The 26,847-nt window shown below is 40.1% G+C and overlaps 6 protein-coding genes across 7 annotated transcripts; 4 read left to right on the top strand and 2 right to left on the bottom strand.

Annotated features, from left to right (window-relative positions):
- Positions 1-3,675: 3,675 nt before the first annotated feature.
- On the bottom strand, positions 3,676-4,654 carry LOC135632403 (CEN-like protein 2). The gene is made up of 4 exons (XM_065140959.1): positions 4,412-4,654; positions 4,267-4,328; positions 4,138-4,178; positions 3,676-4,056 (listed from the first exon to the last, which is right to left on the bottom strand). Exons 1-4 carry the CDS (start codon positions 4,613-4,615, stop codon positions 3,839-3,841), a joined length of 525 nt encoding a protein of 174 aa, XP_064997031.1. The 5' UTR covers positions 4,616-4,654; the 3' UTR covers positions 3,676-3,838.
- Positions 4,655-5,863: 1,209 nt separating this feature from the next.
- On the top strand, positions 5,864-7,927 carry LOC135633389 (bZIP transcription factor ABI5 homolog). Of its 2 annotated transcripts, XM_065142794.1 has the most exons (4): positions 5,864-7,354; positions 7,460-7,531; positions 7,603-7,632; positions 7,699-7,927. In XM_065142794.1, exons 1-4 carry the CDS (start codon positions 6,017-6,019, stop codon positions 7,783-7,785), a joined length of 1,527 nt encoding a protein of 508 aa, XP_064998866.1. In that variant the 5' UTR covers positions 5,864-6,016; the 3' UTR covers positions 7,786-7,927. The 2 variants fall into 2 exon arrangements, with proteins under 2 accessions (XP_064998866.1, XP_064998865.1); XM_065142793.1 differs by having other exon boundaries at positions 7,603-7,927.
- Positions 7,928-7,964: 37 nt separating this feature from the next.
- Positions 7,965-15,741, bottom strand: LOC135633390 (transcription factor TGAL5-like). The gene is made up of 13 exons (XM_065142795.1): positions 15,538-15,741; positions 12,456-14,528; positions 11,822-11,904; positions 11,427-11,500; positions 11,167-11,307; positions 10,605-10,658; positions 10,377-10,436; positions 10,203-10,280; positions 10,053-10,101; positions 9,691-9,962; positions 9,370-9,600; positions 8,320-8,462; positions 7,965-8,097 (listed from the first exon to the last, which is right to left on the bottom strand). The coding sequence occupies exons 2-13, from the start codon at positions 12,575-12,577 to the stop codon at positions 8,001-8,003; spliced, it is 1,404 nt and encodes a 467-aa protein (XP_064998867.1). The 5' UTR covers positions 12,578-14,528; positions 15,538-15,741; the 3' UTR covers positions 7,965-8,000.
- Positions 15,742-15,906: 165 nt separating this feature from the next.
- Positions 15,907-21,413, top strand: LOC103979082 (large ribosomal subunit protein uL1). Its single transcript, XM_009395109.3, has 6 exons — positions 15,907-16,029; positions 16,175-16,212; positions 18,825-19,044; positions 19,670-19,835; positions 20,532-20,737; positions 21,143-21,413. Exons 2-6 carry the CDS (start codon positions 16,208-16,210, stop codon positions 21,194-21,196), a joined length of 651 nt encoding a protein of 216 aa, XP_009393384.1. The 5' UTR covers positions 15,907-16,029; positions 16,175-16,207; the 3' UTR covers positions 21,197-21,413.
- Positions 21,414-21,864: 451 nt separating this feature from the next.
- Positions 21,865-24,257, top strand: LOC135633950 (uncharacterized). Its single transcript, XM_065143984.1, has 3 exons — positions 21,865-22,196; positions 23,602-23,823; positions 23,921-24,257. Exons 1-3 carry the CDS (start codon positions 21,990-21,992, stop codon positions 24,143-24,145), a joined length of 654 nt encoding a protein of 217 aa, XP_065000056.1. The 5' UTR covers positions 21,865-21,989; the 3' UTR covers positions 24,146-24,257.
- A 588-nt stretch (positions 24,258-24,845) lies between these two features.
- Positions 24,846-26,122, top strand: LOC103979084 (acidic endochitinase). Its single transcript, XM_009395111.3, has one exon. It carries the CDS (start codon positions 24,874-24,876, stop codon positions 25,933-25,935), a length of 1,062 nt encoding a protein of 353 aa, XP_009393386.2. The 5' UTR covers positions 24,846-24,873; the 3' UTR covers positions 25,936-26,122.
- Positions 26,123-26,847: the final 725 nt, after the last annotated feature.

The following is a 26,847-nucleotide window of genomic DNA, read 5'->3' as shown; positions in this document are numbered from 1 at the left end:
ATGACTTAAATAGATGCCCCCGCATCAACTCCTATGTCAAGTGAACAGTAGACATCATCTCTCCACCAAGTGCTACTCCCCTAGCCAACGCTAGCTACCATCCTATCAGATGTCTCCCCGTCGTCACAAGATACCCTCAATTATCACTAAAGATACGTGAAGCCTCTCCCCAATCGCTCACATATTAACAACTCGTATTATCCTTGATCTTTTAAGCCTCTCCCCTGCTTCCTCTCCGCTCCCCTCTCATTGCCACCAATGGTTATGACACTATTCCCTTTTGCCCTTGATAGGCTGTTTTCTATTGTTCTTCCCTCGCACCCTTTTGATCTCCGTTTCACGCCCTTTAAAACAATGTAAATTTTTTTGGCTCAAGAGTCATTATACATTGATGTAAAATCTTTTACTAATAGCATTGTAATTAAAATAATAGCAATCCTCATTAAATTATATAGATATTTAAAATATTATTTCTATAATTATTGATGTTAATGAGCTGGAGAAACTATAATTTCGCATTGTGGTTACTCTACATAATATGGAAGTATATTTCAACCAAGTTTTTTTTCATGATTATGGCACACTTGGTTATTCATTTGGTGGAAAAGGCTAAGATTGCTGGACTAGTTATACTATCATTGGATGTACCCAATTTAGAGGTAAGACAAAAATTATGTGTTTCACTTATTAATTATTTAGTATATAATTTGATTCAACCTAATATATCCAATTATGTTAATAGGTATTTTTGCACATTAATGTCTTGTATGCGTAACAAAACACATTCTAAAGATCGATCATTAATCATACGTTATAAAATGATACACAATATTTTGTTCCAGGTGCTTTGTAAATGTAAAGCCATCATTCAATCACGGAGATACAAAGTTTGATGATAAAGCACTAATATAAGTACATAGATAGATCTTATTTAGTCACGAACCAATTACTCCTTATCGAAGGTATGTATTCTCACATCTTGATATCAAATATTATGTTTTATTGGTTTGAATATTGATCATTCATAATATATTTGAATCTGAACTCAAAAGAAAAAAAATTGTCAATGTCGATTATTAAGGAGATCGTTGGAATAAATGGTTATAAAGGATTTCATTCTTAGTTTAAGCCTTATGTAATTTTTTTTTAATCTGTAGCTAAATAAAAATTATTCATGGTCGTATAATTTAATCAATTATTTTTCCTATTATGTTGTCAATTGTGTAAGTAATGAACAAATGACCGATGAAATGATATCACTCAGCTTGAGGCCCTAATAATGTGAGAAGAGAATTCAAAAACTTCATTACCAGTATTATTTAGGTCTATATAAGATATCATAAAAAGAATAGATTAACTCATAGTAGCGAAGTTGTCATCAATGCAAAGATTTCGAGCAAGCACAAGAGACTAAAATCATATGATAGAAGATCTCACATATTATGATATTTTGATAAATATAATAAAATTAAACTATTATGATCGGTTCATAATGGTGCTCTTCAATTGTGATTAGGATTACTATAGATTAATTTAATTTTTCACTAGTAATTTTGTTAATATTAATATACATTTGGAAAGTACTTAAGTAATGATTCATTTGTGCTAGTATTTTATATTCAAGATGCATTAAATGAAGATTGGTGGGTACCTATCGAGAGAAAGCTGTGGAATTTGATTGACCTAGGCAATGGTATATATCTATTATGGATGATGGGATATTAGAAGAGATTGAGCAATGTGATGTCACGATCGAAGATAATTTTAGTTTGGCAAGAGATGACATGGATAGAATACTAATTGACAGACTATTAGTCCTCGACTAGATGAAAAAAAATCATATAACTAATTCTATTGAAGATTATGATAATGATATCGAATGTTATATGTGAATTTATGAGATATATCGATTTGTATTTAATTTGTAATTACATATTTTCTGTGTTTTCATGTGTTACAATTATTAATTTAGGTAATTATCATATTAGATGGTGAATGTTATTTTTATTATTTTTTATATTATTTATGTATATTTTCTTTAATATTTTTTTGTTTATAATTTTTGACGTATGGTTATATATGTGATTGGTGCTGATAAATTCAATTGTTGACTTACATATATTTAGTGTCATGGTAATTATAAATTCAATTGTTGATTTATATATATTTAATATCATCGACGGAGAGGATGACACTTGTGCTCTCGTTACATATATTTTATCATTTTTTCTTTTATGATTAATAATAAAAATATTAGCTTCCTAGCAAAACATAAAAATAATACTGTTAATAAATATAAAAATACATCAAATGTTTATGAAAAATTATTTTCATAAAAAATATTTTTATAAGAGGTATAAAAGTATAACAACCTAATATAAAAATCCTTTTCTTCCCTAAACTATGTGATTTTTGTTTTTGATATGTTGACTTTATTTCTCTCTTGCTATTGTGAAAATATGTTTTAAATACCATAAATTAATATATTTACATACACAAAATAATACAATTTTTTTATTGAAATGAATTTAAGAGTATTATAAACCTGCCATTAGAGTTCTAATGAGTAATAAGACTTGCCCATTAATCTTTATTAATTATATTAGGAATATTTTTCAAATGATAAGATATATAATTCGAGCTATCACAATGAACGAATTTGAAGTCACCTTTTTAATTCCTCCATTTTGAATTAATTGATTGTAGCATCCATTTTGTCATGCTTTGAGTATGAGGATAGTCAAACTTTAATTGCAAAAAGATATTATAAATATCAATTAATAAACTTGGAGTTAAATGTCTCATATTATTTAATTCAAAGTAATTAACAAATACCTCTACAGCTTCTACCATAATGAATCAGACATTTGCTTTCCTTTTTTGAAATCCATAGTTTTCATATTTGTATTTCCTACATTTGTGCCCAAAAATCGATCTAGTAAAACTCCTTCAAAACCTACCTAATCGAACTATAATACATGTCAATAATATATGTGAATAATCATATAACATATTATAAACTAACAAATGATAAAAATAAAATAAAATAGCATTCACCATCTAATATAACAATTACCAAAATTAATACTTAGGACTATAACACATGAAAACATATAAAATGATAAATAATATATCATGAGTGACTTCAAATTCATTTATTATAATAGCTCAAAGTCTATATCCTATCATTCAAAAAGTATTTTTGATAGAGTTAATAAAGACCAATGGGTTACTTATTGAAACTTTATACTCTTGAATTCATTTCATTCAAAGATTTCAGTATATTTATATTATAATTTTTTTATGTCAATTTATGGTATTTTAAGTTTTTTTAGAATATTATCGAGAGAAGTAAGGCTAACATCAAAGAAAAAATATTTCATACTTTAGGGTACCAACTTCCTCCATGATGATTTGAATATATTAACGAGCTTAGTTGATAAAAATCTTGATCGTTCGTTGATAATAAGGTATTAAGATTAAATTTCATCTTTTATTTTTTATTATTTATAATTTTTTTTATCAAATTAAAAAAAAAATTCTGACATTCCTCTCATTAATTATCTATTATCCTAATTGTCTTCAAAAAATAATTTTCTCAGATGAGAAGAAAGTAAAAGATGGAGAGTTTTGTTGAGCTGATATCCTCATCTATAACGTCTTTGAACACATAAAGATCTTTAGCATAATAATATACATCCACTCCACTTCTACTTCCAAGGCAGACATCATCATCATCATCATCAACAACAGCAGCGGCGGCGGCGGCTTATTTAGGGGCATCACACAGTCATTAGTCATCATGCAGCTAGAGAGAGTACGTGTGGAGGCACCGTCATCAGCGCCTGCGCGCGGCGGTCTCCCTCTGGGCGTTGAAGTAGACGGCGGCGACGGGGAGGCCGAGGTCGTTCTCCTGCGCGAACCGGCGGGTGCTGAAGTGGTCTCTCGAGGCCGGCAGCGTCACCGACTGCCTCCTCTTCTGCTGGAAGAGCACGAACACGAAGCGGTGGATGCCGATGTTGGGCCTGGGGCTCTCGTAGCTCACCATCTCCTTCCCTGACATCCCTCTCCTCATGTCAAACACAGTGGAGTGCAGGGACACAACCAACAGAACAACGGAGAGGGGAGAAGGCTCACCGAAAGATGCATCAGTCGTGCCAGGGATGTCACTCACGATCCTGCATGTCGATCAACAAAGCCAGACGGTTGATTAGCACCGTTCTATCTCTTTCGTCGTCTAAATCTCAAGTGTGTGACATGACCTACCAGTGGACATGCTCCCTAAGGTACGGATCGCTAGGGCCTGGCACATCTGGGTCTGTCATCACCTGCCATAGCAGAAGCAACAGCTTCAATGGCGAGCAGTTGGAGAGGCTCTACCCAAGGACGTATCGTGTACGTACGTACGTACCAGCGTGAAGAAGGACCTCATATCACCACCTTGGACCTCCACCCTGGGCTTGGACACCACGGCCGAGGGGAAGAACTCATGGCCGTTGCAGACCAGCTTGTTGGAGTTGTAGGTCACCATCATCTTCACGCTCGGGCTGAACGAGTCGATGACTTCTCCGATCACCATCCCCACGACCAGAGGATCCGACGACACCCTCGCCATTGCTGTGCTCGGAAGAGGAGGACTGGTTTGCGTTGGACAAAGAAAGCAGGTGGCCTCTGTATATACACCAATGTGATTCCTGGCAAAGATGAGAGGAGAACAAAGAGAAAGGAAAAGAAAGCATCTTCCTGTAAAGAATACAAAGGCTTTGGAAGAGCACAAGGCAGTCATCTGCATCTCTCTGTCTCGTGAAACATATGAGAGCCCACCTTTTTCCATTAAGGCAAAAGGGGAGGAACTCATTGAGGTTGGTGATGGACGGACCTTCCGATACTTCATTGTCATGGAAGGAGGAACTTGCCATGACTGGCTATATTCTCCATGGAATAAAGGAGAGAGAAAGACTCCATTCTTTACAGATTGATGCTGGTGCCGTGGTGTCATCTCATTGAAAGTGATCATGGTGGATCTTAATCGGGAAAAGGAAGAGGGTGGCAGTTTCCATTTATGGTTGTCGATGTTGAACGTTTGCTCATATCTCCATGCGAGTTCTCCACCCAAATTCCAAACTGATGGATAGGGTTAATGGAGTTGCCACTTCAAAAGGACTTGCATAATGTAATCTTAGTCAGAGGAATATATGAAGCAAAATATGTTTATATGTACATATATACATATATACATATACAGATATACATATATATATATATATATATATATATATATATATATATATATATATATATACATACACACACACACACACATATATATATATATATATATATATATATATATAAATCAAATCCTAAAATTAAATTAAACTGGTCGATAATACTACAATCATGAAAATAATTCTAGTTCTTAACAATACAAGACTTATGTCTAACTCGTCTATATCACAATGTTAATACGTGCATTAATGTTGGATGATCAGAGATGGTTGGCTAATTGCTACGTTAGGCCCATAACATCACGTGCGAGGCACACGTCTTAACATTGTGAGCTTCCCTGTCACGCTGCGCTGGGAGTTTCTCATGCTCGACACGTGTCTCGTACGTGTCGACGCTCCTCGCCTTTCATTTATGACGGACCGGCTTTTGTAGTTGACCGCTGTTCCCAGCGGGCCCCCCCGCGCTTCGCTTGCGCAGGGGATAACGGTGGCTCGTTGCGTGCTGGGTCGCGCGGGAGCCAGGCGAGCGCCGAAGTCTCGCGGGTGCCACCTGTAGCAGCGGCCGGTTCCCCCCGAGGAGGAGGTGTTAGTGGTGATCATGGCCAAGGTAATCTCGCCGGAACTCTCTTTGCCGAAGTCTTTCTCGCCTTGGAAAGAGGATATACGGCTGCTTCTTGTTTCCGACTGTGTTTTTTGATGGAAAGAGGATATACTGTCTTTACGATGACGAATCCTCTCTCCCGCATTGAACGCTTTCACTGCTCTCTTCTTGTTCTGGGGTTCGCAGGATGGGTGGTGGAACCCAACTGGCGAACAAGGCAGCTTTTGCTGCCATGGTAGAAGAACCATCTGTTTGTTTTGGGCCACGGATGGGCCCACATGGGCTCATGCTGCGCTCTCTCTGTAGTATATATCATTGTAGTTCTGAGATATCAATATCGAGCGCGGCCGAGCCGGCCCGGAGTCGCGCCCGCCACTGTCGACCGACGGAAAGCCGCTCTTTTGCTTGCTTCGTGGCTCAGAAATACAAAGCGCTCAATATTCTCTGCCAAAATCGTCATTTTCCTCGTTTATTTTTACTCCACAGTGAAGCCGGAGCTCCAAGTTGCCGGTTTGCAACAGGGTGGAGCACGCGCGCCGACGTGGCGTCTCCATCGGAGAGCAGGAAGATGACGTCGGAGGACGCGGAGATGACGTCCGGGCATCGAGATCCGGACCGGGGCCATCGCCAGCTTATCCGGCCGGAAGAGAGGGATCAAACGGCTGACCCGGCAGACCGGGAGCTCGACCTCGGGTTCGCCTTGATGGCGCAGACCTCTATCTATTCCCTCACCTGCGACGAGATCCAGAACGCGGTGTGCGAGCCCGGCAAGACCTTCGGGTCCATGGATGACTTCCTCACCAGCATCTGCAACGTCGAGGATATCCAAGCTGCCGCGGCCAACGCCAACAACGACAGCAGCAACAGCCAACCGCAGGCCAACAACCTAGCCGACAGCACCGCAGGGGGTCAAGTAGTGGAGGCGGCGGCGGCGCTCCATCGGCAGGGGTCGCTCACTCTCCCGGCGCCGCTCTCCAGGAAGACGGTGGACGAGGTGTGGGCGGAGATCCACCGGAACGCGGCTCGCCGGTCCCACCGCGTAGAGCAGGTCCACCCGGACGGCGTCGGCGTCGAGAACGCCTGTCGTCAGCCGACCTTCGGGGAGATGACGCTCGAGGACTTCCTCGTAACGGCCGGGGTGGTCCGGGAAGGACACGGCGGGCAAGGAGCGCCACCGCCCCACCCGCAGCCGATGGCGCAGCCCCCCTCCGCGGCGCAGCAGTATGAGATGACCGGTTTCGGCCACATGGTGGGCATGGCAGGGTACGTCGACGAGCAAGTCTTGGGGGCGGCGGCGGCCGCGGTGGTAGGGTCACCCGCGAGCCCGTTGTCGTCGGATGGAATGGGGAGAGGACAGGTGGACAACTCGGTGCCAGGGTACGGAGCCGACGTGCCGAGAAGCATAGGCGGCGTCGGAAGGAAGCGACCGGGGGACGGGGAAACGGTGGACAAGGTGGTGGAGCGGCGGCAGAGGAGGATGATCAAGAACAGGGAGTCCGCCGCCAGGTCTCGCGCCAGAAAGCAGGTACATTTCTTGAGCTCTACCGAGTTGCTCTCGCATCACGTCCGTCATATCAACACTGCGAGTGCCGAGCCCGTAATCCTTACAAATAAGATGCAATACGCACAGGCATACACAGTGGAGCTGGAGGCGGAGCTGAACGTGCTGAAAGAGGAGAATGCCCGGCTGAGAGAAGAGCAGGTGAATGATCAAGTTCGCATTGATAACATCTGCTACCATTGGGTGCTAATAACGAGTAACACTCTCTGCAGAGAACGGCAATGGCGTTAAGGGCGCAACTGGTGAGCCGCTGGAACGCAGCTGTGCTCTCCATGCTTCCTACTAATTTGCTCTCCATTTGTCTGCAGCTGCTGGAGTCTATGACAGAGCAGTCGCGGATAAATGTGCAGAAGGCAGTGAGGAAGCTGCGTCCCTGCAACAGCTGCACATGGTGACGGCCTTCGAGCATACCTCCGACAGTTCTAATCTCCTGTCTTAGCTATATAGTGTGTGTATGCCATCTCGATCATGCAATTTGCTGTTAGCATATGCTTCCCCTTGTTATTTGTACATATAATACATGCACACATTGTTCAATAGCCATGATCAACAACACACACACACACTCTCTCTCTCTCTCTCTCTCTCTCTCTCTCTCATGAGAATGAGCTCAAAGAGGCAAATATGGAAAATGATTTTGCAGTGGTTGATGAACGATTTGCAGGTCTGTTGATGTAGAGACAACACCATCGTTTCTGATCAAGCTCCTGTGGAAAAGATAAGAGTAACCAATAAATGATTAGGTGTGCCATGGCTTTCCACCCGATGATAGAGAAGGCATGCATCAACAATCTATCAGTCAAAAAGAGAAGGCATGCATCTATCATTCAAAAAGACAATGATGAAGTGATCATGATTTCATCGATGGCATGCATCTGTCATACAAAGCAAAGCCATGGATCAAGTCTGGAAGAAGAGTACGAGCTTACTCTCGTGGCCGAGACGCCCATAGCGAGCTGAGAGCACGCAGGCGAGCGTAGTACTCTCCGATTGCTAGGAAACATTTTGCTGCTTGTATGGTGGTGAAGAGGCTGCGCAATTGGTGTAAGCTCTGTTGTCTCAACTTATCAGCCTGCACACGGTCATATAACTTTGGGGTCACTGTTAGGTCTATCAACAAAATAAATATTGATAGAGGACTAAAAATAGCATTGAGAATTGTCAACTGATATATATGAGTTCCATACAAAAGCTTAAAATTTTTGGATTGAATTTACGTTAAATTTGATATAAATTAATCTTGACCAATTTAACTCGATCTCATTATTAATTTATAAATCATAATACGATGTGAGATTTAAGATTTATAAAAAAAAGAATTATTGAAAAGAGAATCAATAATAATTTATAATATATTTATAATACTTTGAATTAGTAAGTGAATAAGATTAAGATTGACTTATAAGGATTTGATGAGTGTATTACTATCAACTTCAGCTTAAGTATTTTGATTAATTAACTCATCATGAATGTTAATATTTTGAGTTAAATTGATATCGGATCTCAAGAATGTTAACCCTAATCAATCTGAGTAATACTCATCTTGTTGACATGATCAAATTAACATAAAAAAAAAAAGACGTAATTATTTCCTAAGCCTTACTTCTCTTTTAGGGTTTCACTAATCCTACACACAGAATGTTATGATAGATCTATCAATCTATATTGGATTGGAAGATTAGGAGCTCAGTCCTTTTCTTACTACTGTTTTTGGACAGCAACTGTTCCTAACTTTAATGCACAAGGCAATCTATAATCCAAATAGCTTCTGTTAGGGTTTTCTTGTGGAGCATTTCGGATCTGTTCTTTACCTAAAACCAAAAAAGAAAGCCATTCTTTATGATTAGAAATCAAATGGCCTTCTTACTAATATACTTTTTCTATCTTATTCTATTCATGTATTATATTTAACATATATTAGATGTATCACATGCTGATCTGTTTGCTTTCAGTAACACCTAAGTAGACACAGTAAAAACCTGGCGGACTAGTCCTTCTAGGTTGTCGAGCTTCCCTAATGCAATCACCATATAGCTTCCATCGGCCACGCCATTGCTGAGGAAGCCACCGGCAATGGCGTCAGCCAATGAATGGTGGAGCTGCTCGAGGCCCTGCGAGAGCGCCTCCTCCGCCTGCTGTGACGATTGCTGGAGGTTGCAGATCCCCATGAACTGCTGCTCCGTCAGCGGATCCAGCTGAGCCACCACCATCTACTCCAGCTCATCAGCAAGGAAGCAGGAATCATGCTTCTGCAATGGAATCGCTGCATCGAGAAGGGATAGAGGAGGATCTTTTTTCACCTTGAGAAGCTCGGAGGGCCTGAATCCGCCCATCCACAGGAAGCAGCGCTCCGCCGGAGTCCTCCATGCCCCGTTCAAGAGGTGGAGCACGTCGGACTTGACGACGATGGCTTTCAGCCGGAAGAGCTCTTCGTAGTGCGCGGCGCACTGGTCTACAATGACACCGAGGTCGCCATCAGGAAGGTGAGCTTGTATCGCACCTTGAAGCCCCGACATGTGTTTGCAGTTCTCATCCAACCATCGAGCATACTCCATGTCGAACATCGCAGCGCCTGCAGCACCGAAGCAAGAAGAAGAAGGAGATCTACAGTAAACGCGTAGAAGCAAACCATGCTGAAACCAATGAGGAAGCAGCTTCTTACTGGAACTCGTAGATCCATTTGCACAGCCTGCGACTCCTAAGAACACACCCTAACAACAAACGAGCATAGAAGAACCACTGTAAGTGATGGGATGATGATCCAAAAGAAGACTGAGCTAAGAGTTCCACCACCAAAGGATAAATTCCCGACCTGTAATCTTGCACTATGTAGATCTTGCTCGAGCTGCTGCAGCCTAATTCTGCTGGTCTCTAATTGTTGCACGTAAGCCTGTTTATTTCGGATAACTCGATGCATAATAATAATAATCTATTAAACCAAGATAATGATGTTGTTTCTTATGGGAGATTGATTTGAGGAGTGCACCTTTTTCCTCAGGCGGCTCTTCCTTGCTGCCTCACGATTCTGAGCTAATCGCCTTAATCTCTGATAAGAAGATCTAAAGAAGTGAGTCCGTTTACATCAAAGAAAACCATTTATTCCATAAAAACGAAGAAATTTATAGTTTATGATCAATAATGAGAGGATGAATATATACATATTACACTGTCACTGTGCAGAAGGAACTTTTTCTTGGAGAGAGAGAGAGAGTACCTTAGGATCAAGTACCTTTCCATCTTTCCTTGCAGTTGAACCAGTCATCTTTCTCTGAAACATGCAACACAAACTATGTTGTTTTGCCCGAAGTCAAAGAGCATATTTTTGCGTGTTGGCAGAATGTAGTAGTGAAGGTCGGATAATGACAGGTATCAGCATATTTACCCTTAAGCAAACTCAAAAGCCGAGGAGAGAACAAAGATAAATGTGATATTTCAACTGGATGGATGTGAATGGTAGATGCCAAACTTTTCCTTACTAATTTAAATATCATTACCCAGAAAAATGAAACCCTACAGTTGACACTGTTGAAGATGCAAAATTGCTACAGTAGAAACAATGAACTTGGTCATGTCAGAATTCATCTGCATCAAGAAACAGAAGCAAACTTGGGAAAGAGAGCAAGAACTGAGGCCAAGAGAGTCAGGAGCTATTGAAGTGAGTATGGTCTTGTTGAGGAGGTAAATGCATGGCTCAGGTTTGAACTTTGTTATCTAGGGAATTGAGCTACTGATGAACAAAGCAATCGAACAGTTGTTACTCCGGAAGCACCACTCACCATCATCACCTCTTGTTGCTGCTTGTGGTCAGCACACAGGTCTGAAGAGGCCATTCTGCTTGCTGGATTGTCTGATTCTGGATGAGATGCAGTGTTTTGAGCTGAGCTTGAAGCACTGCTCCTTGCTGACCACAAACTCCCCTGCTGGAATCAAAGCATGCACCATAAAGACTAAATGAAACAGCAATCCCATCTCATTTTCGATGATGCCATACCTACTTCCACACCAGAAACCCAAGTCAAAAGAGGCAAGACCTTACTCTGGGAGATTGCCGGAATCTCATTGGCCATGATGGGAAGATCTGAAGTGTTGGGGGTCTGGCTGTGAGAAAAGCTGCAAGAGCATGAGATGCACAAGATGAAGAAGATATCTCAAAGTGAGAAAGAAATGAAGAAGCAGGTGACAGTACTAGAAAAGGAACTTATTCCTTCCTTTTGTAGGTGTTGCAAAGAGTTAGTAGAATACTTCAATAAGCTTGAGATGGGAGAGGATTCTATCTATGGGGAGTCATAGCATTTAATTTTCCTGGATTCACATGATCATTGTGGTCTAAGAGGCAAAACCTCTTATCGTAGTGGGGCTCAAATAAATCTACTGGTGATGTGGTTAAAGTTATGGAGAGAGAGAGAGAGAGAGAGAGAAAGCTACACTTACTGTCTTCAGTTTCTCTTATGCCATCTACTCCATCCATAAGAGCCTCCTCCAGACCCCCAAAATAAGAAGCTTCTTCCTGATCACTGAATGGACAAACCATCTTACACATCAAATACTATTTACAATAGAAACAAAGCAAAAGGAAGTTGTTTTTACCCCTTGTTTATACAATAGCTGCTACTCAATGACACAAAGGTGTAGTAGGATGGATCTCCTCTCCTTTATGACATTAGAGAAAGGTAATCGACAAGGAAAGTGGAAGAAAGAAGGGGATGGACAAATGAAATCAGAGAAGAGCACATAAATGGAATTGGCCAAAGCTTTATGAAATAGTTGAGCAGAGGTCTAATGCAATAAAGAGTGGAACAAAACAAATAGATTGTTATGAAGTTCAAAAAGGAAAGCAGCAGAAATTGGCATTGCCATTTAGAAATTGGTATTTCCATGGTGCTTGCCCATTTAAAGGCAGTTGTTTTGTGAATAAAATCAAACATCTGCAGTGATATGTAAAACTTACATTGTATTGGAAGGAATGAATGAGATCTGGCCAAGATCTCCTATACATCTCAAAGATTATAAGTTTGAAAGAAGATGATGAACATGGACTAAAAGAAAAAGAATTTAGGAACAGTACAAGAACTTAGTTGCAGCTGGAGTGGTGCTATGAATTCCGTGAGTTGAAAGTCGAGGATCAGAAAGGCCAGTTTCTCCAACTCTGTGATCTGCAATCCAAGTTTCTTCTCCCTCTTGCACCATCCTGAAACTTTGATGATCCTTCGTATACTGATCTCTCAAACTTGTTTGGTGCTTCGACAAGCACACTTTACTTCCAGGCACAGAGACAGAAAAGCAGAAAATTGTATGGAAGTATCCTTCCAAAGTGACCTTAGGATATTAGTACTTTTTGTATAGCTGAATCATCTGATAGACCCTGTCCATTATGATTCTCATCTTTCCTCCTGTGAATAGTAATCATATCAAGCCTTGTGTTCACCCATAGTACTATATTGAAGATCTTGTCCTTGTGAGATTGTCTGCAAACTTTATGGGGACACAGATGAGAGAGAGAGAGACAGAGAGGAAAAATAATGGAAAGTTTTTGACAGGAAGCCCCTAGAAGTACTGTCTCCAACTCCAGTCCTTGTAACCAACTGTGCTATCTCATTGGCTCTTCAGAAATATGAAGTGCTCAACCAACCTTCATTGATTAGGAAACAGACAAGGCTCAGTACAATAAAAAAATATCCATGAAAGTTTTATCCCATTCTCTGTTATATACTTTAAAGAGGTGAGTTTACTTTGACAAAAAAATGCCTCTTCATAAGCACACATTGAACATGTATCCATGGCAACCCAAACCATACCAAACACTAACATAATCAGCCATAAGAAAACCAGCTTCTCTCAATAATCCTGCCACTGTAATGGAATTGCTTGAGATGGTCCCTTCATCATGAAAACAAGCTCTGCTGCACCAAGAAAACAAGGTTGTTTACTGATGGGCACATTTGGAAGGGTTACAGTGAAGTTCTGCATTGTTCTGCTGCTACATGGGGCTCTTTTCTACACCAAGTATGGGTTGTGGATCTGATATATCTTCCACATGGACAATCATTAGCCTGTATGGAATAGTGACCAACCCTTCTGCTTAAAAAGAGACTAGCCATTTTCATTCAAGGTGGAAGTCAACTATCAATGTTGGTTGCATTTCCCAGTCATTTGATATACCATTACATTAGGAGCAGTTATTCCTTGCTTTCTGAAAGAAAGTTGTCATGGGCATCAGCAGGAAAGCAATGGATTAAGTAATCCATCAGACGAGAATTTTTAAGCACCAACGTTAGAATAACATTCTTGTTCCCATAGAAAATGCAGTAGAATGTCAACCTTCATTAGATTCTGAACCAATATAATCTGATTATTTCCCAGAAATCGCAATCGGTGATTCCTTCCGGACATTAGAAATGAAAGCAATAATTGACTTTTAAATATAAAATAATTGCATCCATTTGAAAGGGCTGATGGCACTTAAGGACTTGTTGGGTTTCTCCTCTTTCTTACCAAACTGGAAGGTTACAAAATGGAGCCATACCACACTTTCTGTACCTCACGTTGCAGAATCAACATGACTTGTTAACCAAATAGCCATGAACCATGCAACCTCTTGATCAGAGAAGAACACTAATTCAGTGCTGTTTCTTCTTTCCTTTCTCGATTTGCTTGTTATGGATTGAGGACTTGTGCATTCCTGTCAGTACAAACACCAGCAGATAGCCAAAAAGATAATGTCTCTTCATCTTTTGCATTGTCATTGAGTCCATAGCCATGTACTGGAAGGAACAGAAGAAGTCACCACCAAAATTGGTGAAAATTTTCAACAACCTGAGGAGCATGACATTTCTCCATCTTAATCAGAAATAGTGAAACAACTATACTTCCAAGACTGGGAGATGATAGCAGATTCTTCAGCTATCATTATGCTCGACAGTGCTTGTGACGTCTGAGTTGAATTTGGCATGGATGTAGGGAATTTAAGTACTCCATTAATTTTCAAGCATCCCATGGGAGAGGATAATTTGGTTGGTGTCCTTTTCCTAATTGTCTTAGAAAATTCATGCAGAGCTGTGTGCAACAAGTTTGCCCCGGTTTTCATCTGTTGCTTGGAAAAGAAAGAATGCCTGCACAGACATCTCTAGCATGTCTCCAACTAAATGAAAGCATACAAAAGTCTGAAAGCATTAAACAAATTGTCCATCCAAGACTAAAAATATATTCAACAAGTAAACAACAAAGTGGAAGAAGGACAATTTCATGCATACAATTAAAAATATACAATATTTTATGCCCCTCAAAATTGAAAATATCATGACAGATTTTTAAATCTATCATGATAGATTTTTAAATACTATCAAACATATATACACACATGCAACTTTTGACATATATCCTCATAGATTTTTAAATCGGAAGAACATTCATTATTATTTTTTTATCTTTAGAAGAGTATCTATGACATATCAAAGGGTGGAAGGGGGTCCATAAATGTTTGTCAATGATAGAAATATCTATAATATTTGCAACTTCAAAAAGTATCCATATTAACCATAAATGTGCTGAAGGATGCCACTGGAATTGCTCATGGAGAACCATTTAAGAACACAATGTAGGACAAACCAGAATCTACAATGATACCTTTACAATAATTGCAGGCATGATCTTAGCTCCAACCACCAACCTCGAAACATACGTAATTGAATTGATCAATCTCTTAAGTAAAAAAAAGACCAGCTATTGTTGAGATGCTATATTATGAACTCAATCCAGTTCTGCTACTTATATAATTTGTTTCTATTATTTTAAAGTTAAGGACTAAGTTTTCCAGTTCCAGACTAAGAATCAAGCTTTTAGGTCAACCAGGAGAAACCTATTATAATCTTCAGGTAGTTGTCAGGGTGTCTTGCATTGTTCAGCCATGCCATGCCATACTAAAGAAAAGGTACAGAAGCAAGGTGTTTGTAAGCATTTGTCTACGAGAAGACCACAAACTACTTGTATGCGGATGGAGATTGGATATAGCACCAACCAAACCTTGCTCATGCCAAAATTTCTATGAGCTAAAACCCTAGTTAAGAATAACTACAGAAGAAACTAACAGAGAATAAACGCAGAGTGCATAGAAGAAGAAAAGATTCCCTCTTAGGCAATTTCACATATACCTTCCGTTGCTCCAAAAGAGTAATCAGGAAAAAGCTATTGCCATGTTCTAAAGAAGCTAAGATTTCATGGCACAACGGAGTTCAATTACAAAGCTATTAGCTTCATGGCCTTGGAATCAAAACTATATATGAGACATAAATCTCCAGTTTAGTATTCCGGAAACAATTGGTTCGGAAATTGGTCTACCGAAGCGGTTCTGTGAGAAAATTGGGTTGCAGTAGATATCAGTCGGAAGCGGACCAGACCGGATCGGTTCAATCCAACCAATGTTGTAGCCCAACTAATGCAAACGGGCCAAACCCAAAAGACTTCCAATTCATGGAAGATGAATAAAAGCCGTAGGATTCGAATCCAACGATAAAACGTGGAACGTTGGTCATTCTAGGGTTCAAGAAGCAAGACTGATTCCTATAACTCGAAGCAGTCGTGCATTGGCTCACCCGTCCTCTTGCTGCTGCCGCCGCCGCCGTCGCCGCCTCGCGGAGTTCTCGGTGAGCTCACTCCTCCAAATCCCTAAGTCAGCCCTCTTCGGGGGATTGCTGTTCTCTCTAACTCAGTCTCGGACTTTGATGAACATGCAGTATAATCTTCGCTCCAAATTCCTACGCTCATAACATTCTTGTTTTGTTCTTTAAGGTTTGAAGGAGGGACGAGATACTTATCTGAACAATGAGGTATTACAAGTGACCATTATGCTTTCTTCCTGGATGTCGTTGTTGAGTTCGTGCTCGACATGCCTATATCAATTTTCTTTTGTTTTGGTTACTTTTCCTTTTATTTTGGATCGATATCGTAATGCTTGGTGCGGTAGGTAATCTTGCCAGTTATATAAATTATCTAATTTATTTTGTTATGTTTTGTATCATTTTGTAATCAATCATCTGCATGTCAATTTTATGTTGCGCTCATCAAGATGTGTAAACAATTAAAATATTTGTTCTTTTTGGGTGTAGTTTATTGCTTGCACCATCTTTTTATTGCCAAAAGTAAAATTACATTAACAAAAACTAAGATCAAACCAATCTACGAAACAACCCATTGAGGTCATTATTCACAAACTTGAGAAGCTCTTGTGGGAAATTCTCGCACCACAAAAAAAATGGAGTTCAGTAATCCTCGCCTTGGGTAGCAACCCAATTTGCTACCTGGTTATACTCCCTATAACAGTGATTACCAATAAACTCTTCAAAATTTTTGGCAATGTGTGAGATGTCAGACACGGCATTCATGTCTTCCAAAGAGGTGCATTTCTATCCGTGAAGATCATGCTAGTAGTGCCGGAATCAGTTTCCAGTTGAACTTACCTAAAGGCCCTTCTCCGCACTTGAAGCAAACTATCCTTAATTGTCGGAGTGTTAAACTGTATTGCAGACTGTATCTGTACAATCTTTTGCCCTGTCATCGCACACTTCCCATCAGGATCCCTAATGAGAAAGCCTAGAACCCCATATTGGACAAAAAAGACCCATCAGTATTGACTTTACACCACTTCCGTGGTGGTTTTGCGACTGAATCTAATGACATTGCATAAATTTCTTCATTCAACATTGGTTACACTAGCATAAAAACTAGTGACAGCAAGAATTTGTGCCAGAACCGCTTAACATATGGATTTTTATCTCTGAAAACCTTCTTGTTTCGAGTTTTACTTATCATCCACAACTGATTTGTTATTGGCTGCTCTCAAGATCATACCTTGTGTAATGTCATTTCCCTCCTTGAGCCAATCCCCATATGCCTCCTTGTGTAGTGTCCTTATATTGTAAGCTCCAATTTAAACTAGTTGCTAACATATGGCAAGGTTTTTTGAGCAAAGGTCAACCGACTCCATATTTGGGTTACATAAGGGGCAATCTATTCCAATAGTGATGTCTATCCTGTTCAACCTATCAGCAGTATGTAATTTTTTTAATGCACACCTAAAGTTTTGTACTCTTGGCCCAACAGGGATCTGCTACATAGCCTTCTAGTCTTTCCTATTAGAAACTTCTTGCTGGGTCTGCATTCTAAAATATTTATAGGCAGCCTTAGCTGTAGCTTTGCCCACAATATTATCTTTCCAAAGCCACTGGTCATCACAAGGGAATTTGTGCAACCTCAGTAACATTAATAATTTGAACTGTCTCAAACTATACATTTTCCAATAGCAACCAAGAAACTCAACTATCATCTTTGAAAAGAGAGTTAACCTTGAGATGAAAAGTATCAAAATTATCGATTGAAAAAGTCGGTTGCTTGACAAGAGGTGTGTTGAATATTCAACTGTCAGAAATAATATTAGTTTTGTTGTCATTACCAATATTCCTAACAAATAGATGAAAACTCCAGCTACAATTCCAAGATTTAGGTATAAGCCAAGGATACAACAATTGTTTCATAAGTTGTTATACTGATTAAGATATTTCATGTTTACTCTCTTGCACATTATATCTAAACATTTTGAGATGCAGGATGCCTAAACTAGCATTATCATTGAACTTGATCTCTTTTGTCCCCTAAGCAATCAAATGAAGGTCGTAGAGTGTTGGCATTCTCTGCCAACAAAAGAAGTGTTCATAATTTGTTCAATCTTTAGACATTATACCTTCAGACATCCAAGTAACACTAAGGTTATGCAAAAGTATGGAGCTTAGAACAGGCTTAATCAAGACTTTCTTATTTTTTATATTTGTGGTATATGTATATAAACCACATGAGTATGTTATAGACCATATAAAAAAGATTCCTGCATGATTGTGCCTTTTTCTAGACATTGGACAATTCTTCAGATGTGTTTATAAATCGAGCATTATGCAAGCTAATAATGATAAAAGTGAATGTGTTGTTAACACTTTATATTTAATATTTTATGTTCATATTAATCAATCGATCGGTAATTCTGATTGGAGGAGAAGACTTTTGTGTTGGAATTTTATTTGTCCTCGATTAGAGGTTTTGCTATTTAGTCATTTTAGATTCTGTTTCCTTTATATTTAATTTAGTATTTCAGTTTTAGCTTACGACCCTTGTAGTTTGATGCTGCAATTGTTTCTTCAGGATTCAGATTTATGTAAGATTGCCATGTGGCATGCAATTCTATATTAGTTCGCTTTCACCTGATATTTCAGGTTCATAAAATATGCAATTTGTTCGTTACATTTAGTTTTTTGGAATTCTATCCTCAATTTGCAGATATGTTTTTGAATCACCATTTTTTGTTTATGTACTTATTAACTTACAGTAAAACAATTTTGTATCTTTGTTTCATGTGGTTATCATGTTGAACACATTTTTATTACCATCACAGCAAGCTACAGAGTGATGTCTTGAGGGAAGCTATTTCCCAGGTTGTTGGCGATTCTCGGGAGAAGAAGCGCAAATTTACAGAAACTGTTGAGTTACAAATTGGGCTGAAAAATTATGATCCTCAAAAGGACAAACGATTCAGCGGATCTGTGAAGCTACCTCATATTCCTCGCCCAAAAATGAAAGTGTGCATGCTTGGTGATGCTCAACATGTTGAGGAGGTAAAGCATATCAAAATTTAATGTTATGCTTTTAGATCTATTTGTTATAGGAATTATTTAGAGGGCTTTTTTGTCGATTGCATGATCCATGAGAGTTTTGGTGTTTAAATTAATTGTCAATTGACTGATTTGCATCATATCATGTTATTTCTGCTCTTATGTGCAGACTATTTAAGTAATTCTCAGTTCATCATAAATTTAATCACCTGAAGACCATGTTCCACTATCTATGTGGTCAACCATGTATTTCTTAATGTTGGTCTTCTAGGTGGCAGCTAGCGTTACCTGGATTATCAGATCTACGAGTTTCATATTGAATGTATATGTGCTGTGCATTCATGTGAGTTGAATATTTATCTACTATTTAATTGTGGCTTTGTGAGTTCCTCCAACTAATCAGTACAAACTACATGATGATAGTATCAGAGGATCATATTATAAATTATCTATGGTTTCTCAGCAATTAAAGAAATACCACTTATGCATGAAATATACGAGTTCCCTTGTGAATTTTTATTACTTGATTATGTTCACTTTATGATAGCAGTTATGATGTTTGTCTGGTTCTGATTCATGCGCATCTGATTGCATAATATTGTACTAATGCTTGCTGTTGTCACTTCAGGCAGAGAAGATAGGATTGGATTATATGGACGTTGAGAGTTTGAAAAAGATGAACAAAAATAAGAAGTTGGTAAAAAAACTTGCTAAGAAATATCATGCTTTCCTGGCATCAGAAGCTATTATCAAGCAGATTCCTCGTCTCCTTGGCCCTGGTCTTAACAAGGCAGGCAAGCACTATTTCTTTTAACTCATATTGCATATACAATGACCGTGAGAGTGCAGCTATTTTTGTATGGCATTATGAAAAATCTTACCAAAGTTTTAGTTATTATATTTTCTGTGTTTTTCATTGTATTCTTGTTTGAGGAAATGAATTTTAGCCTCACATTTAACATTAGTCATATAATGGTAATCTGTTAGTGTCCAATTTCATGAGTTAACTAGCAACTTCTTACTGCCATATAAAACTAAGATAAAAAAATGTTGTGAGAGAAATCAATTACTGGATTATTATAATCATATAAATGCTGTGTTATATTGTTTTGTTTGGTATTTTGATCGAGCTGATCACAAGGTATGATCTATGCAGCCTCACCAAGGAGAGCTAAAACTAAACTAACACGATGATAATCATTGGTAGGAGGTTCATGAAAATTGACAGATTGTTTTATTGTGACACACTGATTAATGAAACGCCCTAACTGCTAAGGTGGAGTTCAGTTCCTATCACGTTGAACATGAAATCTTGCAATTCATTTTTTATAGTCTGTGCATGTGTATTTGTTTGCTTGTCTGTAAATTTTGTTGTGTTCAGTGCTTACCCTTTAGATCAATCGAGTTGCATGTAGATCTTGAACGTGGTCTTTCTTTTCTGATATTTATATACTTTGGCAATGCCTTTGAATTGTAATTTTCACATGCAGGGAAATTTCCCACATTGGTTACCCACCAAGAATCTTTGGAGGCAAAAGTTAATGAGACAAAGGCCATGGTGAAGTTTCAACTCAAAAAGGTTCTTTGCATGGGTGTAGCAGTGGGCAACTGTGCAATGGAGGAGAAGCAGATCTTTCAAAACGTGCAACTCAGTGTCAATTTCCTTGTGTCTTTGCTGAAGAAGAACTGGCAAAACGTGGGTTCTTTGTCATCCTTATTTTACTTAGTCATATTAGTCAATCATTTATGTTTCATATCTTTCATTTTTAAATTGCCTTAGAATTAATCAAGTCATATCATTGTCCATGCCGTGGTTAATGTCACCCCTGCATTCCATTTAAGTAAATAGATGTCTAGATTTCAGAGTATTGAAAGTTATACCTTACTCATCACCGTCATGTTTCTTTTGTGGTCTTGCTAAATGACCAGCTTTGGTTTTTAGTTTGTGTTCCAACTCTTTTTTACTGTAAATTAAAACTCAAGAAATCCTTGCTTACTTGTGAAGGCATTGATACGTAGTCGATATCCGCAATGTTCAAGTATTGAGTCAATCTAGTTCATCATGTGTTTCAGTACTAACTCTTAAAGAGTTTTCTTGCAGGTGAGGTGCTTGTACCTGAAGAGTACAATGGGGAAGCCATACAGAGTATTCTAATTGCGCTACTTCAAAGTTACGTGCTAGAATTTTGTCTATGAAGCAAGTATGGAAAGATCTGAGGGTACCAAAGCCATTACAGAACTGTCTTCTATCAAGTCTCCAATCGAACTATTTGTTTATTAAGCAGTGTCTTCTACTGTGAGAGACATTCTTGTTTGACTTACAGTATCATGTTTTGACTTAAATTCCCAGTTTGATCACTTCATTTCGTTGATTTGCCATCGTAATCTGGGACGCAAGCAAAAGCCCGAAGATAACACGGCACTCTTGCCAGCGACTAACCGGAGCTAGGCAACGTCATTCCTACATTGCGTGGGTGATGGGTCCCGCTCCTCCAGAGTACCTTGGTTGGTCGGGTCCGCAATGGGTCCGGCGGTGGAACCCAGTTCCCCGCCCGAGGAAAGACGGGAAAAGTACGCCTTTTTGACGGGTGCGTGACCCCCGTCCATACCAGAAGCCACGAACCCTCACCCATCCATGGTGGCCCCCGTCACATGCTACTTGTGGGATCCGCAATGCGCGAGAAGGGTGATCCCGGTTCTCCGGTCCGTGGGAAATACAGGGAAACGCTGTTTGACGGGCACGTGCCGAACGACGTGAGCTGGAGACCGGCGCACCCAAAGTTCTGAAAGCAGCGAATCGAACGGCCCCCTTCTGCCGTCCGATTAGATTTGATCTGCCGCAAGTCCGATCCCTAACTCTTTTCTTCCAATTTCCCCTTCGATACGTCTTTTTTTATACAGAACTCTACGGAAGCTTCATCCCTGCTCGAGGGCGGTCCGGGTCGGCGATGTTGCAGGTGCTCCAGATATCGACGCCGCCGCACAATTCTACCCTTTCCTGCTCATCGACTAAGCGGTGGTCGTCGTCTCCTCCTCGTCTCTACAGCTCCCGGGACGCGCTCCTCGGAAGCCCTAACCCCCGGTGGGCGGCGCTGCTGAGGGAACTGAGGTGCGACGGTCGTCACACCTGTCTCTTCGCGGACAACCGTAAACAGGTCTTTAGCTTTAAGCTCTTTCTAAAGCTGGATACTTTCTTCTATGTTCTGACAGTTAGTGGGCTTCCTGTTGGCCTTTCGTTGTGTTTGATTCGTCCATTGAAGGATCGATGAATGCTATGACATGCTTCGTGTATCGCTTTTCTAGCGTTATATGGCTTGACATAGTAGATCGAAGAATTGTCTTCAATTAGGCGTGATAACAAGTCTAAAATTTGAACGACAACACTAAAATTTTCAGAAGTCTAATATGCTCAATTGGTCTGCTATAACCGCCTGATTTAGTGTTCCTCGCTATGGGAATGATTAGAGGATATAGTTCTTATAGCAGAGCAAATATGAGTTCTCAAAAGTCCCTTACATACTTTGCTGCCAAATTTCTTGTTACATTACATTATTATAATTCACATAAAAGTTAATGATAAATATACATTAGATAATTGCACACACTCTAAAAGGATCAGAGTTGGCACCAATAACAGATAGAAGTTCTATCTTGTTAATGATTTATTGTTATTCACAGGAGACGTATCACATGAATGGTGGTATGGTAGATCTAGTGATGTTAGAAAATCTTGCTTAATTCCAGATCTCGTTATGAAGTCTGTCTTCTCATATTAAGAATTTGTAGTTTGGGTCCCATTCGATGGCCATTGGTGAGTCACCGAAAGGTAATTTATGCTTTTTCTAATGGTGTATGATTATTCTATCACTATATTTGTATTTTGTGATGCTTTTTTATTCAGTAGTATGTATTGATTTTTTTTCTTTAGATTAAGAATTATGTTGACACTAGTAAGAACAAAGATGCAGTTGCAAGCACATTTGCAGACATGTCTTGCAAGTAACTTGAATTTTAGCAACCAGCACATGCAATCTTCGGCTAGTGATGAAATATTTTGTGAAGTGACCAGCAAGGCATCTTGTTTACATTTCAAAAGATACCCTTCTTTTTACTAAATATCAAAGAGCTTAATCTCCCATTCAATGGAATTTAGTGTGGTTCAGCTATTGTAGATATCTTCTTCCTTATTCTCAGGATGATTGTCAAAATTTTCTCTTCAGTCTGTCGCGGCCCTCTACACTTTAGGAGGAGACAGAATGTGATTTGTTATATCTAAGGTAATGCTTGGAGTTTGCCTACCTAGCACTAAAGGAGAATCTCCGCTCTGTAATGTACTTATTAATTGAAATTTGAAATGAGCAGTAAGCTCTCTGCATTTCCATGATATATGAAGCCTTTACCTACTTTGGCCATATTAGATGTCTAGCAGTTTGTGATTTCCAACATCAACATATAAATTTCTCCTTGATTGATTGACATGCTAAAATATTCTATTATCGAGGACCATTACCTCATATCTTGGTGGCTTCAAAGTCAGTTTACTTCCTGTTTCGGGTGCAGGAGCAAGCTAGAAAAGCACTAGAAAGTGCTCTTGGTGAGAAGAAGACCGAGTTTGAAAAATGGAGTAAAGAAATTGAGAAGAGGGAGGAAAAGGGTGGCGGAGGTGCATCAGGTCGTGGAGGCTGGTTTGGAGGTGGCGGCTGGTTTGGGTGGTTTGGTGGAGAAAATTTCTGGGAGGAGGCACAACAAGCTATCCTGACTATTGTTGGTATTGTCTCCCTGGTCAGTAAGCAGATGCCTTTCGGTGCTTTGGATGTTTTATTTTTATTTTTATTTTTATTTCCTTTTATCCATTCTAATACATATATTCTGTTCACAGTATCTCCTGGTAGCAAAAGGTAATGTAATGTTTGCAGTCGTCTTCAATTCGTTGCTGTTTGTGTTGCGAGGAATGAGGAACTGGCTCACTTTCGTATCATCTTGCTTGTCGAGGAAAACTTTTGCACTTGGGTCTCAGCCTGGACCTGTATCCAATGAGGTTAAAATACATCAGACTCAATTGTCTGCTAAAGAGAGAGTGATAAAGAAATGGGGAATGGACTAAGACTTTGTTGGCCCTCGTTTTGTTGTTTTCTATTGGGTGTAAGTTTATCTGTCATCAGTGGATGCTTATTTGATGGCCAAAAACATTCAAGCAGTTCTTAACATGGCTTCCAGATACTTTTGTGTCTGCTTGTGCAATTGATAGCAGGCACTAATTCTAAATGTTTATCCTGCATATTGCCAGTGTAAGGTTCATGATTTTTCCCCTCCAAAGGAACCCTATCACACAAAGAATAGTCTAGTTAATTTCTGATGTGAAGCATGAAGATAATCTCTCTATCTACAAGGATAATGAAACAAAGTTCCCATAGATTGAGTTCAATTCCCATAGGACCTTATTTCATTTAATAAACACTTTTTGTAAGATTTTCTATTGTTATTACTATCTTGGATTATTGTTTGATGCTGTATACAGGATTGCCTCCAATTTCCTTGGATTTTGATTACTTCGCTCTTGCTTGTGTGCTTCATCCACCCTATTTGGATGAATACAAATCATCACGATTTAAAATGCTTAAATTTAGGTTAATGAATCACTCTCATATTTTCTTATTAACAAGCTTCAGGATGAATCTCCTACCCAACCTTACCAAAAAACAATGGTGCTTCTTATCTTGTTCTTTGTTTCCATGTGTTGTTGTTTATTGTCTCTATATGTATATACTTGTATTCATATAGGAAGCACCAAAGTCATCTGTAATGTCACCAATACTACTAATCATTTATCAGATGAAGTCTCATTGGAGGCTATTTTGCCCCCAAACCACACCAAAAGACACTACCGTCGATGATCCACAAGCGCACACACCACCAGCCATCGGCCCATTTAAAGCCGCCGAGCCAACCTGCGTTGTACAACACACAGACACCGAAGCTTTCGTTTGTAGCGTCATGGCGGCGATCCGATCACCGGCCACACCACTTCTCCTCGCTTGCTCCATGCTCGCCTTCGTCGGAAGTCTCCACGCCGGAAGCATCGCCATCTACTGGGGGCAGAACGGCAACGAGGCAACCCTGGCCGAGACCTGCGCCTCCGGGAACTACAAGTTCGTCATCATCGCCTTCCTCCCCACCTTCGGCAACGGTCAGACTCCCATGATCAACCTCGCCGGCCACTGCGACCCCTACTCCAACGGCTGCACCGGGCTGAGCCGGGACATCGCCGCATGCCAGCGCGCCGGCATCAAGGTGCTGCTCTCCATCGGCGGCGGCGTCGGGAGCTATTACCTCTCCTCCCGCGAGGACGCCAGGCGGGTCGCCGCCTACATCTGGAGCAACTTCCTCGGCGGCTCCTCGTCGTCCCCGCGGCCGCTCGGGGACGCCGTCCTGGACGGCGTCGACTTCGACATCGAGGGCGGCACCGACAAGCACTGGGACGAGCTCGCCGGGTTCCTCAAGGCCTACAGCAACAGAGGCAAGAAGGTGTATCTGAGTGCAGCACCGCAGTGCCCTTTCCCCGACGCATGGATCGGCGAAGCCCTCACGACCGGCCTCTTCGACTTCGTGTGGGTTCAGTTCTACAACAACCCACAGTGCCAGTACAGCTCCGGCAACACCAAAAACATGGCGGACGCATGGAAGCAATGGACCGCCATCCATGCAACGAAGGTCTTCCTTGGGCTTCCTGCTGCTCCTCAGGCAGCCGGTAGTGGCTTCATTCCGGCTGAGGAGCTCATATCGCATGTACTGCCGATCGTGAAGAGGTCCGACAAGTACGGAGGCATCATGCTGTGGTCCAAGTACTACGATGAACTCACTGGGTATAGCTCAAAGGTTAAGCACTACGTGTGATGCGCAGTGACTTGTGTGTCACTCACCACCTACCTATCTATCTATGTTGCGTGTGTGTGTCTCTCTATATCACGTCCTATACAAGCATCCATGTGAAGGTATTGCGTGATGTTATGATACTTTCGACATCTGTTGTATCCTTTAATTGTCCGTTTACCTCATCTTTTAGTGTTCGGTTTGATTATTAGCTTTGACGCTTTTGTGATTGGGAATATGGTGCTTGGATCGATCAAGATTTTGATCTTCATCATTCTTCTTCCACCTTTCTTAGATCTTTTATCGTCGAGACTTTGACTGTTATGTTTAAGCCATAATGATCGTTTATTCTGCAATTATTGAAGTGATCGAGGTAGGACCGTATAAATAATTTTAAGTGGTTTGAAACAAGAAATAATTTTTTTTTCAAAAGATAATCTATGATTTTTATTACCGAGGCATGAGTTACAATGAGTAACAACTTTGTTTGAAATGAGAAACGAGTAATGAGAGATTAATTATTGTCCAACTAAGGACGATAGATGATCAAGACGATAGTATATATATTAATTAAGGTAATAGCAGAGATAAGAGGGATTGGCTCGATGACTTGTGAAGTTGGCCACTCATAGATATTATTTTTATTCTTGTCTCGAACTAAAGATATCATTGTATTTAAATTCCTTACAAAAAATGAGTCAGAGAAGAATTCGATGAAAGTATGTGTGCTGATGGTGTGATCGAGAGGATGGTGGAAGTCGATAGACTGTCCTCAAGAGACCAACCGTGGATGTGTGCTGATGGTGTGATCGAGAGGATGGTGGAAGTCGATAGACTGTCCTCAAGAGACCAACCGTGGATTTAAAGTACTGGTGAGTTCGATAATTGACAAGAAAGGGATGAGGACCCTAGTGAAGTTACTAGGAAATATACACC

This window comes from Musa acuminata, chromosome BXJ3-3 (assembly GCF_036884655.1).
Source record: "Musa acuminata AAA Group cultivar baxijiao chromosome BXJ3-3, Cavendish_Baxijiao_AAA, whole genome shotgun sequence".
Taxonomy (NCBI): domain Eukaryota; kingdom Viridiplantae; phylum Streptophyta; class Magnoliopsida; order Zingiberales; family Musaceae; genus Musa; species Musa acuminata.
The sequence above is the reverse complement of the archived record's forward strand: the minus strand, read 5'-3'. Positions and strand labels throughout refer to the sequence as shown.

What these genes read in the sequence shown, in the direction of transcription:
- LOC135632403 (XM_065140959.1), bottom strand. Translation starts at nt 4,615, where the DNA reads ATGGCGAGGGTGTCGTCGGATCCTCTGGTCGTGGGGATGGTGATCGGA. An exon ending in CTTAGGGAGCATGTCCACTG is followed by an intron (nt 4,179 to 4,266) that starts GTAGGTCATGTC and finishes ATCGACATGCAG; the next exon opens with GATCGTGAGTGACATCCCTG. An exon ending in CACGACTGATGCATCTTTCG is followed by an intron (nt 4,057 to 4,137) that starts GTGAGCCTTCTC and finishes GAGGGATGTCAG; the next exon opens with GGAAGGAGATGGTGAGCTAC.
- LOC135633389 (XM_065142793.1), top strand. Translation starts at nt 6,017, where the DNA reads ATGGGTGGTGGAACCCAACTGGCGAACAAGGCAGCTTTTGCTGCCATG. An exon ending in GGTCTCGCGCCAGAAAGCAG is followed by an intron (nt 7,355 to 7,459) that starts GTACATTTCTTG and finishes CAATACGCACAG; the next exon opens with GCATACACAGTGGAGCTGGA. An exon ending in CCCGGCTGAGAGAAGAGCAG is followed by an intron (nt 7,532 to 7,602) that starts GTGAATGATCAA and finishes CACTCTCTGCAG; the next exon opens with AGAACGGCAATGGCGTTAAG.
- LOC103979082 (XM_009395109.3), top strand. An exon ending in CCCTGGTCTTAACAAGGCAG is followed by an intron (nt 19,836 to 20,531) that starts GCAAGCACTATT and finishes TTTCACATGCAG; the next exon opens with GGAAATTTCCCACATTGGTT. An exon ending in TGAAGAAGAACTGGCAAAAC is followed by an intron (nt 20,738 to 21,142) that starts GTGGGTTCTTTG and finishes GTTTTCTTGCAG; the next exon opens with GTGAGGTGCTTGTACCTGAA.
- LOC135633950 (XM_065143984.1), top strand. Translation starts at nt 21,990, where the DNA reads ATGTTGCAGGTGCTCCAGATATCGACGCCGCCGCACAATTCTACCCTT. An exon ending in TCGCGGACAACCGTAAACAG is followed by an intron (nt 22,197 to 23,601) that starts GTCTTTAGCTTT and finishes TTTCGGGTGCAG; the next exon opens with GAGCAAGCTAGAAAAGCACT. An exon ending in TTGTTGGTATTGTCTCCCTG is followed by an intron (nt 23,824 to 23,920) that starts GTCAGTAAGCAG and finishes TTCTGTTCACAG; the next exon opens with TATCTCCTGGTAGCAAAAGG.
- LOC103979084 (XM_009395111.3), top strand. Translation starts at nt 24,874, where the DNA reads ATGAAGTCTCATTGGAGGCTATTTTGCCCCCAAACCACACCAAAAGAC.
- LOC135633390 (XM_065142795.1), bottom strand. Translation starts at nt 12,577, where the DNA reads ATGGTGCAAGAGGGAGAAGAAACTTGGATTGCAGATCACAGAGTTGGA. An exon ending in GGCCCTCCGAGCTTCTCAAG is followed by an intron (nt 9,601 to 9,690) that starts GTGAAAAAAGAT and finishes GAGCTGGAGTAG; the next exon opens with ATGGTGGTGGCTCAGCTGGA. An exon ending in TAGAAGGACTAGTCCGCCAG is followed by an intron (nt 8,463 to 9,369) that starts GTTTTTACTGTG and finishes GACCGTGTGCAG; the next exon opens with GCTGATAAGTTGAGACAACA.